Source organism: Macrobrachium nipponense, chromosome 19 (genome assembly GCF_015104395.2).
Source record: "Macrobrachium nipponense isolate FS-2020 chromosome 19, ASM1510439v2, whole genome shotgun sequence".
NCBI classification, from domain to species: Eukaryota; Metazoa; Arthropoda; class Malacostraca; order Decapoda; family Palaemonidae; genus Macrobrachium; species Macrobrachium nipponense.
This window is the reverse complement of record NC_061088.1, coordinates 30,133,932-30,152,304: the sequence shown is the minus strand read 5'-3', so window position 1 is coordinate 30,152,304 and position 18,373 is coordinate 30,133,932. Positions and strand designations below refer to the sequence as shown.

The window sequence follows — 18,373 nt, the reverse complement described above, 5'->3', positions numbered from 1 at the left end:
TATAAAACTTTATGTAACGGCAAATTTAAAATGGTGCAAACATTAGGACAATCGCACGAAAAAATTTATCGGAAGAGTTACCGCGCAGATGTAAGGAAAAAGTTTTTTCATAAATTCACCATAAATTGAAATATTGTGCTAGAGGCATCCAATTTGTTGCAAAATGAAGGTAAATGATTGAATATTACTAGAATATAAGAGTTTTAGCTTACAATTGCGTTTTTCGACCATTTCGGTAGTCAAAGTTGACCGAAGGTTGAAAATTTGGCACTTATCATTATTTATATGAAAATATTTCAAAACTGATAAAAGCTACAATCATGAGTATTTTTTGTTGTATTCTACATGAAATTGCACACATTTTCATATATAATACTCCATGTAACGGCTAATTTAAAATGGTGCAAAAATTATATCAAAGTGACGAAATAATTTCCAAGATGTGTCACTGATACTTTTTAGTGCGATAAGAAAGAAATTTGCGCTTGCGTGCCTGCGTAATGATTGTAAACAAAACAACGCCTTGATCCGTGAGCTCCCAGCATCCCCCAAGGCGCGTGATTCAAAAGTTTTCGGCTGGTAGGCCTATTAGAATTTTTTCGCGAATTTTTAAAAAACTTTTTTATGTTGACGTTTAATACGTCCAATTGGCACACGGGAGACAATTTTCTCGACGTTTATTACGTCCAATGGGCGTAAGAGGGTTAATAAAGTTTCTTAATATTACAGTAATCTTAATAATTTCCATAATTCTACTGTCCTTACCCTAATAAACAAATATAAAGATATACAATCAAAATTCTGGTAAGTTCAGATTAAATCCAACACCCAAATACAGGATATTTATATGTACAGACAATATCAATATGTACAATACAGGAGTAAATCCAATGTGCGATCCAAGTGAAAACCAAGGTCAATTGTGCAATCCAGGTGAACAACCAAGGTAAAGGATAAGAACACTAGCGAGGCAGGTATGAGAGAAAGAACTAAAAAGAGATATAGGCTATTAAGACTAGTTATTTACCATGGCTAGGCTGTGTTAGGGGAAACCACGTTCCCTGCTGCCAGTGCCGGGTATTTAAGGGCCTCTAAGGATTTTAGGTAGTGGCGTTTAAATACTGTTGGTGATTTCCAGCCCGTATATTTTTTTAAGATCAACGAAAGTCATGTGATGAAAGTAATTAACTGAGGTAGCTACTGCTCTGATATCATGCACATGCGGAATTGATTCCGGATTGGCTTGTTTGATAAAATACAGAATTTGTTGTCTGATTGCTTTTAGGGAGATGGTTCCACCATTCTCTCTAATAAATAAAGGGCCTGAAGACTTTTTGGAAGTTCTGTTTAGATAGGATCTCAGCGTGTTTACTGGACATAGAGATAGATCCTGTGGAAGTGGGACAATCTTCCATGGGGACCATCTATTTTGTGAATCCTCGTTCTTAGCCAAGAATTTGCGATCTGGTAAAATCAGAACTTCTCCAGATGGGAAGAAATCAATGTGATTTGGTTCTCTAGAAAGGGCCGACAGCTCAGATATTCTGGCTCCTGAAGCCAGACTTACTAAGAATAATGTTTTCCTGAGAAGGGTTATATAAGGGCATGATTCGTTGACAGTGTCTGAAGCTAGATTAAGTACATCATTTAAAAACCAGGAGACCGTTTGAGGTCTATTCACTGGTCTTAGTCTAGCACAAGCTCTGGGGATAGATGAGAAATACGAATCTGTCAGATTAATATTAAATCCAAATTGGAATATTTTCTTTAAGGCAGATTTGGTTGTAGTAATAGTACTAGCTGCTAGGCCTTTTTCGAATAGGGTTCTAAAAAAGGTAACTGCCAGATTCGTAGTCATCGTCTGAACCTTTGAGTCTTTTAGAAAGGTGGCTAGCTTCTTAACTGCTGAATCATATTGACGCAGTGTAGACTCTCGTTTGTCTGATTCCAGGAATAGGGTGTTCAGGGGATCAATGTTAGCATCCTTCTGCGCCGCAAACTTCATGAGGTCCATAAAGTTAGGGCATTCTGAATTCCTGAGGAAGTGGACACAGTCCGCGTTTGTACTAACTGCGTCAGTCTTGAGTTGGGGATCTGCCGGGGCCGGAGTCCCAATTCCACCAGTAGCAGGAACCAATTGCTCTTGGGCCAGTTGGGAGCTACTAGCGCGATCCGCCCTTTGAAAGATCTGAGTTTGTTCAGGACTTTCAATCTATTGCCATAGCGTCTGTGGCATAAGCCAGAGGTTCCAGATTAGGGGCCACATAACATTGCAGCTTGTGGTTGGATTCTGTGGCAAAAAGGTCTACTTGAAGCCCTGGCACCTGATGGCAGATCCAATTGAATGATTTTTTGTCTAAGGACCATTCCGATTCCAGCGGAGTTGTCCTTCACAATGCGTCTGCCACCACATTCCTTACTCCTGCCAGGTGAGTAGCTGACAAGCACCACTGGTTCTTTGCTGCCAAAGAGAAGATCGCAATCACCACATGATTTATGTGGCTCGACTTGGAACCTCCTCTGTTTATGCAGTGGACTATCACTGCACTGTCTAATACTAGTTTGATGTGGATTCTCTTCAGGGTTAGAAATACTGCCATGGCTTCCAGTACATTGATATGGAGCTGGCGGAATGTTATCGACCATGACCCTTGTACTTTTTCGTGTTGGGAGTATCCTCCCCAGCCGCTTAGGGAGGCGTCCGTGTGGACCACTAGGGCTGGTGGAGGGAACTGTAATGGTACTGATTTCACCAGGTTCTTGACTTCTGTCCAGGGACGAAGTCTCTTTCGTAATATCGGCGGAATCCGGGAAACTTTGTCCCGAGATTTCATGTTGGCTCTGGTCCGCCAGATCCGGTTTATATCCTTTAGTTTGGCTTTTAATAGAACGTCCGTTACTCACGCGAATTGGAGTGAACCTAAGATTCTTTCTTGGTTCCGCCAAGACGTCTGTTTGCCTTTGAGGAACTGTCTTGCTATCTCCCTGCGCTTCACCGGCGGGATTGATAATTGGTATGAGTTCAGGTCCCATTGTATTCCTAACCACTGAAAGCGTGGTGCCGGAGTCAGCAGGGTTTTGTTTCTGTTTATCTGGAATCCAAAGTATTCCAGAAAACTTATCACTTTGTCTGTTGCTTCGCGGCATTCTTCGGCGTCTGTGGCCCAGATCAGCCAATCGTCTAGGTAGGCTACTAGCATTACCCCCTGAGATCTTAATTCCTGCACTACTGTCTCTGCTATTTTTGTGATTATTCTGGGCGCTATGTTGAGCCCGAATGGCATCACTTTGAAAGCATAGGCCCGATTGCCTAGTCTGAAGCCTAGGAAGGGCCGGAAGTGTCTTGCTACCGGAACATGATAATAGGCATCTGTAAGATCTATAGAGGTGGTGACGGCCCCATGGGGAAGTAAGGTCCGCACCTGCGAGACGGTTAGCATACGGAACTTGTCGCAATGAATGTATGAGTTTAGATGGGACAAGTCTAGGATTATTCTGGGCTTGTTTGAGTCTTTCTTTGGAACGCTGAACAAGTGCCCTTGAAATTTCAAGTGTCTGACTTCTATCACTGCCTTCTTTTGAAGAAGGTCTTGGGTATACTCTATTAAGTCCGCCGCTGGCTTTTGGTAAAAGCTTCTTTCCAAATCCATCCCAGACCTTTTGACACAATACTGTGGGCCCAATTGCTGAACCTCCAATGGTTCCGAAAGAGGTACAGCCTCCCTCCTACCTGGGGAATCTCACTGGTTAGCAGATGGCCGACTACCCCGGTTTCCCAGGAAGCCACTGCCTCGGGCGGAGGCTCTTCCGCCAGCCCTGTGCCGGAAAGCTCCTCTGGCTCGGCTACCTCTGGCAAACCTGTTGTACCCTTGAAACACCCCTTGGGTTTCAAAGGTAGCGTTGAAAGCTGGGGAGGCGGTAAAGGTGGCCGTGCTCTGGGGCTGCTGGGGTTGGCTCAGTAGCACGAATTGCTGTTGGGGTTGGCCCTTCAAGGTAGAGGGTTGGTTCAGCTGGGTTACAGGGACAGCCTGTACCACAGCTTGAGGTTGGTTGGTGTGGAAGGGTTGGAACTTCCTTGCCCTCTTTTTGCCCTTAGGATGTGCTCCGGAGGATTCAAACTTCCTCTTGGTGATGAGTCCCCAGCGTATTCTTAAACTCTGGTTGACTCGGGCTGCTTCCCCGAGGACCTCGTTTACGATGGTCTCCGGGAACAGTTTTGGGCCCCAGATCAAGGATTTGATGAGCCTGTTTGGCTCATGCCTGGTGGAAGCATCCGCCAAGATGTGCTTCCTGCAGTTCCTCCTAGCCACCGCAAAATCGTATAGACCGCACTGTATGGTGTGAAGAAATGACTTCGTTAGGATTTTGAAAAGCGGTTCATCCGCGTATACCAAGGAAGTCATTTCTGTCATGGTGGCGGAATTGATGGACCTGCTCAGCCTGCACCTCGCCTCGTACTCGGCCTTTACCATGGCTTCTGGAAGCCTAGGTAGGCGTTCGCTAAACTGTGTGGTTGCGCAGTCTGGGCTGAGCTTACCCACAGAAAAGGTTGCTGGAGCATCTACCCAACATTCCATGCCTCCAGGGAGCAGCAGGGAAGGCAAGTCTGTCTCCCGGAGTTGTGGCATTGGTTCTGCCTCCGTGGCCGCTTGCAGTGTCAACTCTGCCACTTTTGAGATGCACGGGGTAGGAGCGTTATCACTCACCATGAACATTGTGAAGGGGCTCTTATGGGGTGTCAACTTTGTGTTGACACATTCCCATTCCATTAAGGTCCGGACCCAGGCTAATTGGGCCTGGTCCCTAGGGAAGATAACTGTTTCCTTCGGGACCTTATCCTCTCTTATTAGCCTCTCCTCCGTCAGTCTGGCATAGCCCATGAAGGGAAACTGGAGACCCGGCGGGTAGAATTCGAAATCCTCTACTGGCCGGGTTCCACAGCCTTCAATCGTCAGCATACCCTCCGAGAACGGAGCGTATGCTGCTGGCCTCCAAGGGTTGTTATTCTTGAAAGGCAGCAGCTTCGACGAGTCCGGCATTGCCAGGGGTTGCTGTGCATGCATGGGCTGGAGCTGTCCTGCCATCAAGTTTTCCTGGAGTCCCACCATCAAGGACTCCTAGTTTCTTAGCCTTTCAGTCAGGGACTGAATCGACTGTCCCGACGTCTCGAGGCTAGAGGCCAGTTGAGATGAAATCTCCTGGAACTTGGTTTGCACCAAGTCCCCCATTTGCTGCATCAGCAGGGTGGAGAAAACCGCCGGGTCGAAGACAGGTTCCTGAGGTCTGGCTTTAGGACCTCTTGCTCTCGACCCCTGTTGCGGGGGAGTAGCTCTTGCCAAGCCCGCCACCGGTTTGGGAGCCGATGACTTGCTGGCGCGGTTTGATGTAGGCTTAGCCTTTGGTAGGGACTTCTTAATGGCCATCATAATGTCCCTAGTGGGCTTGACTTAGGGATCACCGAGCCCAACTTGTCCCTAACAGTCTTGGGCTCACCGGTGAATCCCTGGAAGGAAGAAGTAGAAGATTGAGACGGGCTAAAGGACAGGACTTTAGCCCGTGTACTACCTGCCTCACCTGCATCCTTACCTTCGCCCTGGTTGTCGACAACCATGGGCTCCCGGTCCAAGTTCATGGCTGCCACCTCTCCTAGAACTTCTTGGCCAAAACCTTCCGGGTCCTCCGGCAGGGCCTGGGTCTCCTCTCAGATCCTGGCGATGATAGGGGCCGCCAAGTCCACCGCTACAGCTGCCGACCTCTTGGCATTAGGGCAAATAAGCGAGGCCAGCTCCTCAGACAGCATGTAGGGCTGCTTGGACTTGACGTTCCTGCCAAATCCTCCAACCCAGACCTTGAGGGTTGCCAACGTCGAATCCTTGACAGCTTGTGGGGTCTGTAAGAGATAGTTACATCACGATCTAACCTAGATACTAAATTACTTAGTCTAGTATGTATCCATATGAATTTTATTCATTATATTTCTCATTGTATCATTAGGAGAATGGTACGTACCGACTCAGAAGTGAGATCTCTCACTAAAGCATAACAGACCTCGCACCCCTCCGGGTGCCACACCAGCAAGGAGTCCACAAGGACCGCACAACCGGCATGCGAGCGGCAAACCACATGCCCGCACGGCTCTTGAAGCATGGCCGTGCATGCCGTCTCCAGGCAACGTACCATCTGTAATTTAATTGATACATGAGTATCACTACATAGACCTGTCAGAGATGTATCCGGCGGGGCATGTCTCGCATCTCTACTGCCACCGGAGTTGACTCCGGCGGAATGCGTGTCTACTACTAGGATTTTATCAATTCTTGCATACCACTAGCTCCAAGCCCTAGTTATTTGTTCTTGTCATGAATCTAAAGGAATAGGCTTGGTACAAACAGAGCAAGGGAAGGATGAACCTGACCTGACTCCGCTGGCGCTGGAGAAGCAAGTCCTAGTAAGCTAGGATCGTTTTTCTTAGCCTACTGTCCGTCCCCCACCGGAGTGCGGGACGGAGGTAGAAACAAGAAGGTTGGAACCCGGGAGAGGAGCTAGGGATTAAGAACATGGTGCTTCGGGTCTGAATACCCGGCGGGGTAGATATGCCCGTCGTAGTAAACGTACCCAAAGCATGCTTAAATTAAGCTTAAATTACGCTTAAAGTAATTAAAACTACTATAATCTCAAACATGCGTGTATAATTGCTCTGTACGTTATCGTCCATTCCATGCGCAGTCCCTACTTCCTTCATAGTATCCTTCTACTTCCGGGTCCAACTTCATGGGATAGGATCAGGGAAATTAGGCGAACCTAGGCCTGAATCTGATCATATAAGGAATCGTAGCTATTATAATTATAACAGTTACGAACTGTTAGTCGGGATCCCGGTCCCGCTGGGGCGGGAGGATAGGTGTGGGGATAAGGGACTGCGGATAGGGAATGCAAGAACGCGGTGGCACATGGCGTACACCGTCCCAACGAGCCAGGTGGCCAGCCAAGGCTCGCCAGGGTAGGCACCTCCCGTACCATCCACACTGAGCGTAGCGCGGTGAACCATCCCCCCGACTATACCCCTACCCTCCCCCCCAAATGTGTGAAAGACTCGGGTCAGCTACATGGGGTAGCGTTAGGAGAGTTGCATCACCCCACCGAGGTGGGTTCAGGGGGAGGGAGGATGGCTAGCGGGGTGGCCCACTCGCGATCCGTTGGTCACAACAACCGGCCACGTGGGACAACCCCCCGAGAAGTTGTGAGCCAACCGATAACAGAGACAGAAGGCCTATAGGCCAACTAAAACATGCAAAACACGCAAAAACAACAAATCAATGCAGTATAAATGATAATGCATGTAATACAAATAGTCCTGACGCGAGAGGGGGCAGGGAAAGGGTAGGGGAGAAAAGGGACGAGTCCTCTCAAAGGCTGGCTTAACCTTCGCAAAATCGGAACGATCTGGGGAGGTCAGCCAGGGAGGCTCTGAGCAGCTAGCCTAACCCGCCTAATCGGACTTTGTAATCGCAATTGGCCAGGTAGGCTAGGGTGGCTCACGGACCATCGTGTGTAGGTCACGACCAGGGCCAAAGCCAATCACTTGAAATTCAACCTGGTGGGGTAGTCTCTTATTTATGAGACTAACATACGGGAAAAATGGAGGGGTGGCTACGCCGCCCAACCAACGAATTAGTTGGGAAGACAGCCGAAGGGGAAGGATAATAGGAATCCCAGATCTAGGCTACCTTCCGAGACCACGCGGCTCGAGTGAAAGGCTAGTACGACTCTCGCGTTCAGAAAACTATTATATAACGTCAGGATAGGAATAAATATGCTCTTAAATTCTGAGTAACTGCTAATCTATCCAGATAAGGCGACTATAATTAGTATGGAAGACCAATTAAATTTGCGGGTAGCGATGCACGAAATGGCTCCCTCGGGAGCGGCGCATGCAGGCTCCCACTAAATAACAACGCCTAACATACTTAAAATTAACATCGCTACCCTAAAAAGTTGAAATTTATTAATTGCAGTACTCAACTTAGATCCAATGGATTCCTGATGCTCAGACATCGTTACTATCCAAAAACAAAGGGAAGAATTCTCAAAATCGCACGCACACGTCTAGACGTAAACAGTGCTATAAAAGGAATTGCGGACGGAACACTAGTAGTAGCAGTAGCGGGCGGTAGATGGCCTGGAACGGCTCCTCTGTAGAACAGGGGATATTGAGAAAGGAAGAGACTAATTGGTAGGAGACCTCTGATAGTGGTTTTACATGCCCCAGTTTCCATACCGACACCCTTAATAAGGGTGAGCGAGCCAGGAAACTCTGGCATAACCATATAGCTTTTTTCTCTTGTATATTTAGCAATATTTATACCTTAGTAATGAGTGCTATGGAACATTTCACGGGATGACACAGGATAGGCCCAGAAATAAAGTTATTTATTTCTGAATAATTAGATTTAAGTATGCACATAAAGACTTTATGACTAATACACTTCAAGTACGTATTGCAAAAAAAATTCTTCTTTTAGATCTGTTTCCCTTTGAAACCTTATACCATTAAAGTTCTGCAACTAAAACTACTTACTTTTAGGCTCGCCAGGAAAATAAACAGGTAGAGTCATCTCATATGGAAGAGTAAACTGCTTTGGATTCACAGAAGCTGCAGCCTTAATAAGTGTAAAGAGTGGTGAATCAGAGATCTCAAACTCACGTCCACCAGAACATACTCTTTTTTCGTTTGGGTCGTATTTTCCAGGGACCGAAGATGATGGCTTCTCCTCATCTTTTTCTTTTCTTTTAATTCCTTTCGAACTTTTATTGGATTTCCCACTTGACACAGAAGTTCTATCATCTTCAGGCTGTAAGGGAAAATATGTTTCCATGAGGGTCAGGGATTGCTGTAGTTTTAGTAAAAAGAGGTATGAAGAGGAGAGGTAATAGACTTTAACATGTGACAACACTAATCAGCAAGTTAATAGAACCTTTCAAAGAAAGAACATATTCTTTGGAGTATGGTACTATATAAATACTAAACGAGTTCACTTTGACAAAATGATATTGTAATGATACAATTAAGTTTGTTCATACTTACCTGGCAGATATATATATAGCTGTATTTTTCCGAATCCGACAGAAATTTAAACACTTACGACACACGCAGTGGGAGTCAGGTGGTTAGTACCCATTCCCGCCGCTGGGAGGCGGGTATCAGGAATCATTCCCATTTTCTATTCATAATTTTTATTCCACTGTCTCCTGAGGGGAGGTGGGTGGGTACTTGATTATATATATCTGCCAGGTAAGTATGAACAAACTTAATTGTATCATTACAATATCATTTTGTTCATGAAACTTACCTGTCAGATATATATATAGCTGAATCCCACCTTTGGTGGTGGGAGTAGACAGAATAGAAGATTTTAGGAAACATATATATGCAGATAATTGATATCTTGATTCCTTACCTGTTAGCATAGCTGACTTCGTGGTTACTGCCGCGTAAGTCTGCTTGTGCTACTAGAGTTGCCAGCGAGGTAGAGACCTATATAGCTGGTGCACTCCAGATGATCTGTCAACAGGGGCGAGACCACGACGTGACTAGACCATATTGACCATACCATGAGGGCTAAGAAGTAAAATAAATATATATATAAAAATATATATCACCACCTGACCCACCTAGCCAAAGTTAAGGTGTGTTAACTAAGGCTTAAGAGTTAAGATGTCACCGTTGTCGGCGACTCAACTACTAAATTAAGAGCTCTTCCTAACCATTTTCTACAGGATAGGATGAGTGGTACTTCTTGCCCCCAAGATTGTGCCTGCAGACACGTATGGCCCTAGCGAGCAGCAGATCTCATATGCCATCTTCACATCTCGCAGGGAGTGTGAATTTGAACACAGAGTTGCTTCGCTAAAACATGGTACTCAGGATGTTGCGGAGTGCCATGCTCTGTTGAAATGCTTCCGAGGCCGCGCCCTCACCTCGTGAGCATTCAAATCAAAAGATTTCAAATCTTTGTGCAAACACAAAGAAGGAGCTTTTTTGAAAGAACTCCTTAACAATAAAGCCAGGGTGTTCTTCGATATGGGCAAGTCTGGTCTTTTCGGAACACTGCAGATTGTCCGTACGACTTCGACTTTCTTGAGTTTTATGTAGATAAAACTTGAGAGACCTGACAGGGCACAGGACTCTCTCTGGCTCCTGCCCACTAACTTGTGCCATCCTTGCTTCCAAGCTCCTGGCCCAAGGACAAAACGGGTTTCCATTCTTAGGCCATAACGAAAAGCTTAGAGAGCACACCGCCTTGTGTTCTCTAAAGCCAAAACTTGTGACGATGGCTTAAAATCTCACTAACCCTCTTTGTCGTATCTAGGGTGGTTAGAAAAAATGCCTTCCTGATCACATGCAAGAAGTTAACAGGTAGGAGATGTTCGAATGCTTTGACATCAAGAACTTCAGACTATGTCTAAGTTCCATATTGAAAGCTTCGATCTGGACATGCACAGTCAGTTCGTCTGTACTAACGTCCGGTGACCAACCAGTTGACCAGTCAGACGAATCAAGGACAGCAAGGCTGTACCCTGAAGAACATAAAGCACTATTCTTCGCTGAAGGATGAGTGTCTGGACTGCCTGGGCGATTCAAGCTAAGCAAACCTTGGGGGGTGTATCAACGCAACCCAACGTCGTTAGCGAATCAACTCCTGAGCCACTCCTGACTCGAGCTTCTGGTGCCAGGAGAAAGGAGCGAGGAGCAAAAAGGCGATTCAGTCCCGAAGGACGAATGCCTGACAGTCCAACCTGGTCTCATGTTAAACGATCATCGGGGGTGTATAAACGCAACCGACTTCGTCAACAAGAAACTCAGGGCTACTATATGTCTCCTGATCTCGCACGAGTTGTCTGACTCCGAGAAAACAGGTGAGACAAAAAGTAGATGGTGAGCGAGTTTCGAGATTTCACAGAACTCAAAGATCGTGAAGGGCTTTGTTGTTTGACAGAAGCAAATCTCTGAGCCCAAAGGCCGTCAACAACATATTTGCGTATTCTTTAATAGTTGTGACTGCCAGCTTATCCCATTCTTCAAACGGAAAGGGAAGACTGCAATCTTATGCTGTCAAAATCTCGATAGTCTGAACGTAGTCAGACTCAGAGCGGAGAGGTTTATAGGTACCTTTCGTGTTAAAGGAGACCGACTCTCTCGGGAAAAGGTCCTTGGAAGGACGTGACCTCTGTGAATCTAGATCTTGAAGGCCAACATGGGGCGATTAGCGTCATTGTCGCTCCCTGTGATGATATAAATCATCTTATTACATTCCCTAAGCGATTGAAAAAGGGGAAAAGAGTCTAAACATCCATCCCCGTTCAATATCATAGGATGGCATTGTTTAATGTTAACCGCTCCCGGATCGAGAATAAGGGAGCAGAGAAGAAGAAGCCTCTTCGTCCTCAACCTAGCGAAGAGATGAATGAAAAGGACGTCCCTAAAGTCTCCACAACTCTCAACATACTTCTAAAGAAAGATTCCACTCGGAAGTCAGTAGTTGCTGCCTTCGATCGAGACGATTCGTACGGACTTTTGCAATCCTGTAACGAACCTCTAGAGGATCGTTCCATTCTACGCCTGTTGTTATAATAGGCTCTTTCTCGTAAACCCGAACCGGGACCGAGAGATATACTTCCTAAGATATGAGAGAGCTGTGGAAGATCAGAGTTGATATGGATTATGGTTCCAAAAACTCGTTTCGAGGACTGGAGGGACGACTGAATTGCTTCCACTTCTTTCAGATTATGATCCAGGACATCTGAAACCCTCTCCAGATGTCCGGCACTTCTTTCTATCACCTCAAGAGATACTTAACGCACCGAGAGATGTTCAGAATCATTCTAGATCTTTAATAAAATTTCAGTTTCCCGGTAGGAAAAAACTGTAGAGGTCTGAATTGCAGTCTATTCAGGGAAACAAACTTCTTCTTTAGGAAGGAAATGGTCCCCAGCAAGCTCATCCATTCCCTCACACAGTATGTTTACTTCCCTAATAAGGCTGCGCTTTGCCTAAGCAAGAGAGCATATAATAGTGCAATGTTGTGGTAGACTCGTAGTCCTATACCGTGCGGTAACGAGCACCGAAAGGAGTAAGATATCTCTGTAGGACATATTAAGGCCAAACGAATGCAATGTTTATTCATTCATGTAAGAAATCCCCTCAATCTTAGGCTAAAGTCCGTGATTGTAGGGCAGAGATCAGTTAGTCAGTCAATCCCGCAGGAGAGAGGGAGAGAGACGTAACTGCCAGCACAGGATACGGTTAGTCAGTCAATCCCGCAGGAGAGAGAGACGTAACCTACCGCGCATGACAGCGAACGAGCTGGTACTGGCTCGTTTGGACTGGAGGAGAGGACAGTGACAGCAGCAGCTTACGATCGTCCGTCATCGTCGTCTCTTAAACTTTATGCCTGGGTTGCCAGCTACCCTATTCTATGAAGAAAAAGGTCCGTTATTTTTAGCATAAAGAGACTCTCAAGCTGGTATATTTAAGCGAAACAGAAAACGCTAAATATATAGAAATGCGTTTGTGTCGTCAGAACACTACCATACAACGGTAAAAGATAAATCGGAAACTCCTGGAAGGCTGCAGGGAGTAACGATTAAATGTCCTTTAAATGGACCATAGACCTCTCGGTTGCCATCCGAAGAGGTAACTACAGCAAGCGTATATGACTTGAACCAACCAGAAATAAAATAACGCAAGGCAAAATATGAAATTATATCACAATAAAGTTTGTTCATACTTACATGGCAGACATATATATAGCTGAATTCGGAAATACAGCTACATACATATCTGACAGGCAAGTTTCATGAACAAAACTTAGGAGAATCGAAGCAGTCAGCTCAAGCTTCTTATGTTATTGGACATAAGGGTTCATTGACGTAGTCTACAAGTCTATTTCTTGTACGAGTCTGCGAATGACGAATGAGAGCTCTTCCGAATCTTGTCAATAAGAGCTTATTCGCTTACGCAATATCAAGTTAATGAGATGTTTGTCAATGAGAACTAACCCATTTACGGGACAAAGAGATATTTTGTCAATGAGGGGATACCCACTTACTTGACAAAACGATAGTATATTGTCAATGGGGGAAAGTCACTGAATTGACAAAACGTAATCCAGGAAAGTCGCGCATTTTTATTTTCCGATTTCCCGTCTCAAACGAGGGAAGGGGCAAGAATCCTGTTAAGAGACTGGGCTTACGTCAGGTAGAACGACGATGTTCAATTCGGCAGCGTAGTCCCGACTAGGAACTAACAAAATCTATCATCTGAAAAGCCCTTTCAGATGGGCTAAAAAGCTGGCAAAATTATCCTGGGAAGAGGAAGAAACTCTCCAACCAGCTTCCTCTCCCGTATCACAACTAATGCCTGCTAAAGCTTAAAATTTATTGGCAGTATGGCAAAGGCAGTCCTGTCTTGCGCTTTCCTGAAGAGCGTACTTTTGATGAGTGCCTTTGCAAGAATCCTACTGAACGTTGCCGAGAGTCCTGACGTGCAGGACATCGAGCCTTTATAACCCGTAACTGCCTTATCGCAAAGTCTTGACTGCGGTAGTGGCAACTTAAATTTATTGGCAGAATGGCAAAGGCTTGCGGTAGAGCAAACGAGAACTTCCCTTGAGCTTTCCTTAACTCCATCCACCTATGCGAAAAGCAATATTAATTGACAGAGACCTCTTGAATCACGAACCCGATGTCTTGCTGGGTTTCGAAGAAGAAGTTGTCTGTTCACTTTAAGCTTACTCCGAAGCACTGCCTACTTCACATTCTTTGCAGGTGAGGTAGAAGGTATCATCGAAGGTAGAGGTAAAATTCTTTAAGCCCAAATCTGAAACAAGAGCTTGAAGAGTTCAACAGAAACGTTCAGCCAGGCGACAAACTGGCGTGCGCTGGTGCACGCTCGGCGTCCACTGGAGCGCGCTCGGCGTCCACTGGAGCGCGCTCGGCGTCCTTGGGGTGGAGCGCGCTCGGCGTCCACTGGCGCGCACGCTCGGCGTCCACTGGCGGCGCACGCTCGGCGTCCACTGGCGCGCGCTTGGCGTGCACCCGCGCGCCCCTGGCTTGGGCGTCCGCTCTCAAAAGCTTACTGCTACTATGACTTCTTTTACGTATTTCTCGGTGGAAAGACGGACACGAGTTCAGGCGACGTTCGCCTTCTTACTTCTCACTGAAACGCATAACGAGAGAGAGAGGACGTGAAGCGTCCTCTTCTATAAAGCTTCTATTTAGAGGGCGCGAGTCCATCCGAAAGCTCCAACCCCTGTGCGGGGAGGACGCTTCGGAGGACGAGGAGCAATCCTTTCAGGATTCGTGCACTGTGCACGCACTTAGGCAGTCTGGGGATTTCATCAGAAACTGCCGAAAGGCACGCCAGATCGGTGGGGGTTCCTCGTAACCCTCCTTCGGCTTTCGACATGCTCTCTCCCTCGTTCTGGGAGTCAAGCAGAGGTCCCGGCCTAGAGGCGAAACGAGGCCGATCTGACGCACCCTCCACTACACAAGGGGTATCACTGCACTTCTGCACTTCACTTTTACTCTCTAAAGCAAGCACTTTCGATTCTAAGTTACGAATCGAAGGAGTATCAGAGAAAGGGCAATTTCTCTACAGACACTGCTTAGGGCCCGAAGGCAACACTGCAGGGTTAGGAGTAACAATTACAGAAGTAGCACTTCACAGCAATGAAGGAGAGCGAGCACCTCTCGTAGACATATACATAGCCCGTAGGCCATACTACAGGGTTATGCAAAATAAAGTCTACAGGAAGGTTAGCAGGTTCACTACCCTGACTTTTGTTACTGATTAATTGCGTATATACGAATCATACGTCTTCCTTACGGAATTAGACATGTTTACTGATTAATTGCGTACATACGAATCATACGTCTTCCTTACGGAATAGACAAAGTCTCACACTCCTTACATGACAAATCTCAACAAAGAAGCAAGACCCATACCCCTCGTACATACCAAGTGCGAATCTACCGAAGCTTTCGGTAGCCACACCCTATCTTTGCAGACAACCCCGTCTGAAACTAGCCTAACTAGATTCAGATATTTTATGCAAAAATGAATCAAATTCAAATCAATTTAAGATAGCGTATGCCTAGCCACAAATCCAAGTGAATAAATCAAAAGACAATTAGGATACTTAGCGGCAATGAAGTTTCCAAAATCCTAAGACGGAGGTACTGAAAACAGGTGTTTTCAGCACCGGCGACAGAAAAATTATGAATAGAAAATGGGAATGATTCCTGATACCCGCCTCCCAGCGGCGGGAATGGGTACTAACCACCTGACTCCCACTGCGTGTGTCGTAAGTGTTTAAATTTCTGTCGGATTCGGAAAAATACAGCTATATATATATCTGACAGGTAAGTTTCATGAACAAAATACAATTTATACATTATTTACTGTATGAGTTCACTTTGACAAAATATAATTTTATTAATTATTTAATATACATACAAGATGAACTTCTGAATAAAACACAAGTCCTGAGTTATAAAGGGGAGATCTCTGAAAAGTGATTTAGAAAACTTATTTGTCATATTCTTTAATGCTACAGTAGCTAAATAACTATGTATGCATATGTTGTATCTAAAAATATATGTTATAATATAAAAAGCTTACCCCTCCTAATCTGCACTGATGACAGACCCACTGACCCATGGGTATATCTTTTTCATCAAGTGGAGGATCACTGGCAGAAAAGGAGAAAAATAATGTTACATGAACTCATCCTAGCTAATCTAATTAATAAGTTATAAATGCTTAATTCCTCAATCAAGATCTATTTATTACAGTAGTCCTTGAAATGGCAAAGCTGACAACACTGAAACATTTACTTGAACAAATCTGAGTTGTGGATAAAACATGAAAAAATTAGAAAGATTCTTTAGCAATGTTTTCCCCATACCTGACCTTTCATTAAAAGGTGATTTAAAAACAAACTGAACTGAAATGAAACAAAACTAATAAGCATAAAACTGTGAGCCAATTACAATGGTAATATATTAATACTGTACATAATCATCCAAACTTAATGAGCTCTGTAAAATCCACATTATAAATTTTACAAAACATTACAGCAAATAATTTTTTTTTTCACTCAAAACCTGAAAAAGGGACAATCATTTCAATTACATATAACAATTTGCATATTTGTATTAAAAAAAAAAAAAAGTCTTACTGGCAAGTCAGGTGAAAAGAAGCAGGGCAAAGATCACAACATATCAAGTCGCCACCTTCCCCACAAGCATCGCAAGAATCGTGATTATGCCCACGACCTGGACGGCGAAAATAGGGATGTGCAGCAAGGCCCTCTCTTCCATTTCCTGATGTAGTTGTCCCTTGCTGTCGGTTAGGATCTCTGGTACCAGGCGGTGCTGTCAGGGCCAAAATTTGCTGAGGAAGAGAGAATACTGTATCAAACATTTTTATCTTGTGAAACACTTCATGTTTCCCCACTTACTTTAATGTTCTTCAGTAATACACTAAAAACACGTTTCCTGTAACTTCAAATATTTAAAAGCTTTCCTTTTCACACCAAACACTCAACCACTACCATTTGTAAAGCTTGGCACAGAAAAAAGTGGTGAGGAGAATTAGACACAAATTTTTTTGTAAAGGGACTTGGGGGTTGAACACCAAACAGGCAAGGTCCAGAAACCAGGCTTGCTGCTGGCAAAGTGGAGCTGACAGTGTCTCAGATATTGTAGGACTGCCACAGTTTGTCTAAAACTGGCTTGATTAGGGGAAACGGGAGGGGGACACTTATGATTGTGGCTGGTTGCAAATGGATCTAATATGGTAGTCCCCTACTGCTCCCAAAGCATGAACCACACTCTAGGGTGCAGGGACCTGTTGACTGGAAGTACTTAGCCACCAATGCTTAGCATACAGACTACCAATCTGTACTTCCTTGAGATTTATCAGGGGATTAGGGTGATATTAAGATCACCTGCCAGCAACAGAATTTCCATGGTTAACTTATATATAACCATAGATTTGGTAACACTTTAGTTCCAGAGATATGCCACTGTGTTGGAATTTTCTAGCATCTCATCTACAACCTTGGTGGAAACATTCTCAGATGCCTGTAGGGTTGTTATAACAACTTCAACTCTAGAAAACTTATGTCAGCCCCATTCCTTTTATGGCCTTAACCCCTTTATAAAATATACATAGGTGATCTAAACTACTTCTGAGGTGCTGTTAAAAAGCAATAAGACTGAGGCACAAGGAAACCGTGAAACCCATTTCATATGTTTGGCTCATCGCTACCAAACTATGTAGTTCTGTTAAGAACTTACTGAGAGAAGGACAGGGAGGCTATTTGGCTGATCTGAGAAAGACAACTGTCAGTTCATTTCCATCTAAAGAGGTCAGAGTCTGAACAGAGTATGAAAACTGGCTTTTCCAAGGGGTTCAGGTGGCCTAGTGAGTCCTGTCAACACTTTCTGGGCAGGTAAGGTCCTTTAGGATTCCTTTTACAGAATATGGAAACTTCATATTAACTCAAAAATAGGTCTTGCCAAAAACATTGATGTATATTTGGATCCGGTCTCTGATAAATTGTCTTATTTGCTGGAGTCAGGCCTGGCTTGGCTCAATTGACGATTTAGGCCCAGGTATCACAATAGGTATAAGAGGCAAATGAAATGTCTCTAATATCTGTGGAGGAGAAAACCATGATCAACCAAACATCTAGGTACCTCAAAAACCTGGCACTGTGTACCTCTTGTAAGAACAAACAGCACCAGAAATGAAGACCTGTGGCCCTGGAAGCCTGGAAGACCGTGGATTACAACTTGAAAAGTAAACATCTTCAAAGTCCCAGTACAGTCATACCCCTACATACAAAAAATCCAGGTTACGAGGACAAAGACGAAGATTTTTTTGCTTCTGTGTACAAAAATAATTCAGGTTGCGAAAGGGTGTACTGTAAAGTCCAAGATTCGCCCGGGGCCGCCGAGAACAATTTTAAAGCTCGCGCGCTGCCAACTTAGTAGACTCGCCACCATCCTACTGCTCTCCCATTGGTTCCAGATGCTAGTTACCGCCGTAAGATCCTGCTCTCCTATTGGTCAGCATCTATCCCATCATGCATCTACATAAGGGAGTTCCTCGACCATTTCGTTTTGGCAGCGTTATCGTACACACGTGGAATTTGTTCGTTCACGTAGATTTTGTTCATTAATGTAAATTCGTTACTGATTTCGCTTTTGTTGTACTGTAAGTTACTTTATCGTGTCATGTGTGTGAACTTAATTACTTATGATATTAGCCCATGGATCCCAAAAATGTTGCTGAAGTTCACGG

General features: G+C 44.8%; 1 protein-coding gene across 2 annotated transcripts in view; it reads right to left on the bottom strand.

Annotated features, from left to right (window-relative positions):
• LOC135215555 (PHD finger protein 12-like) overlaps positions 1-18,373 on the bottom strand; it is a 201,920-nt gene that overhangs the window by 159,265 nt on the left and 24,282 nt on the right. For both annotated transcript variants that reach the window (XM_064250396.1, XM_064250403.1), the window contains exons 2-4: positions 16,242-16,456; positions 15,683-15,752; positions 8,579-8,852 (exon numbers count right to left, since the gene is read on the bottom strand). In XM_064250396.1, the coding sequence (XP_064106466.1) occupies positions 8,579-8,852; positions 15,683-15,752; positions 16,242-16,456 (559 nt within the window). The remainder of the gene's footprint in view (positions 1-8,578; positions 8,853-15,682; positions 15,753-16,241; positions 16,457-18,373) is intronic.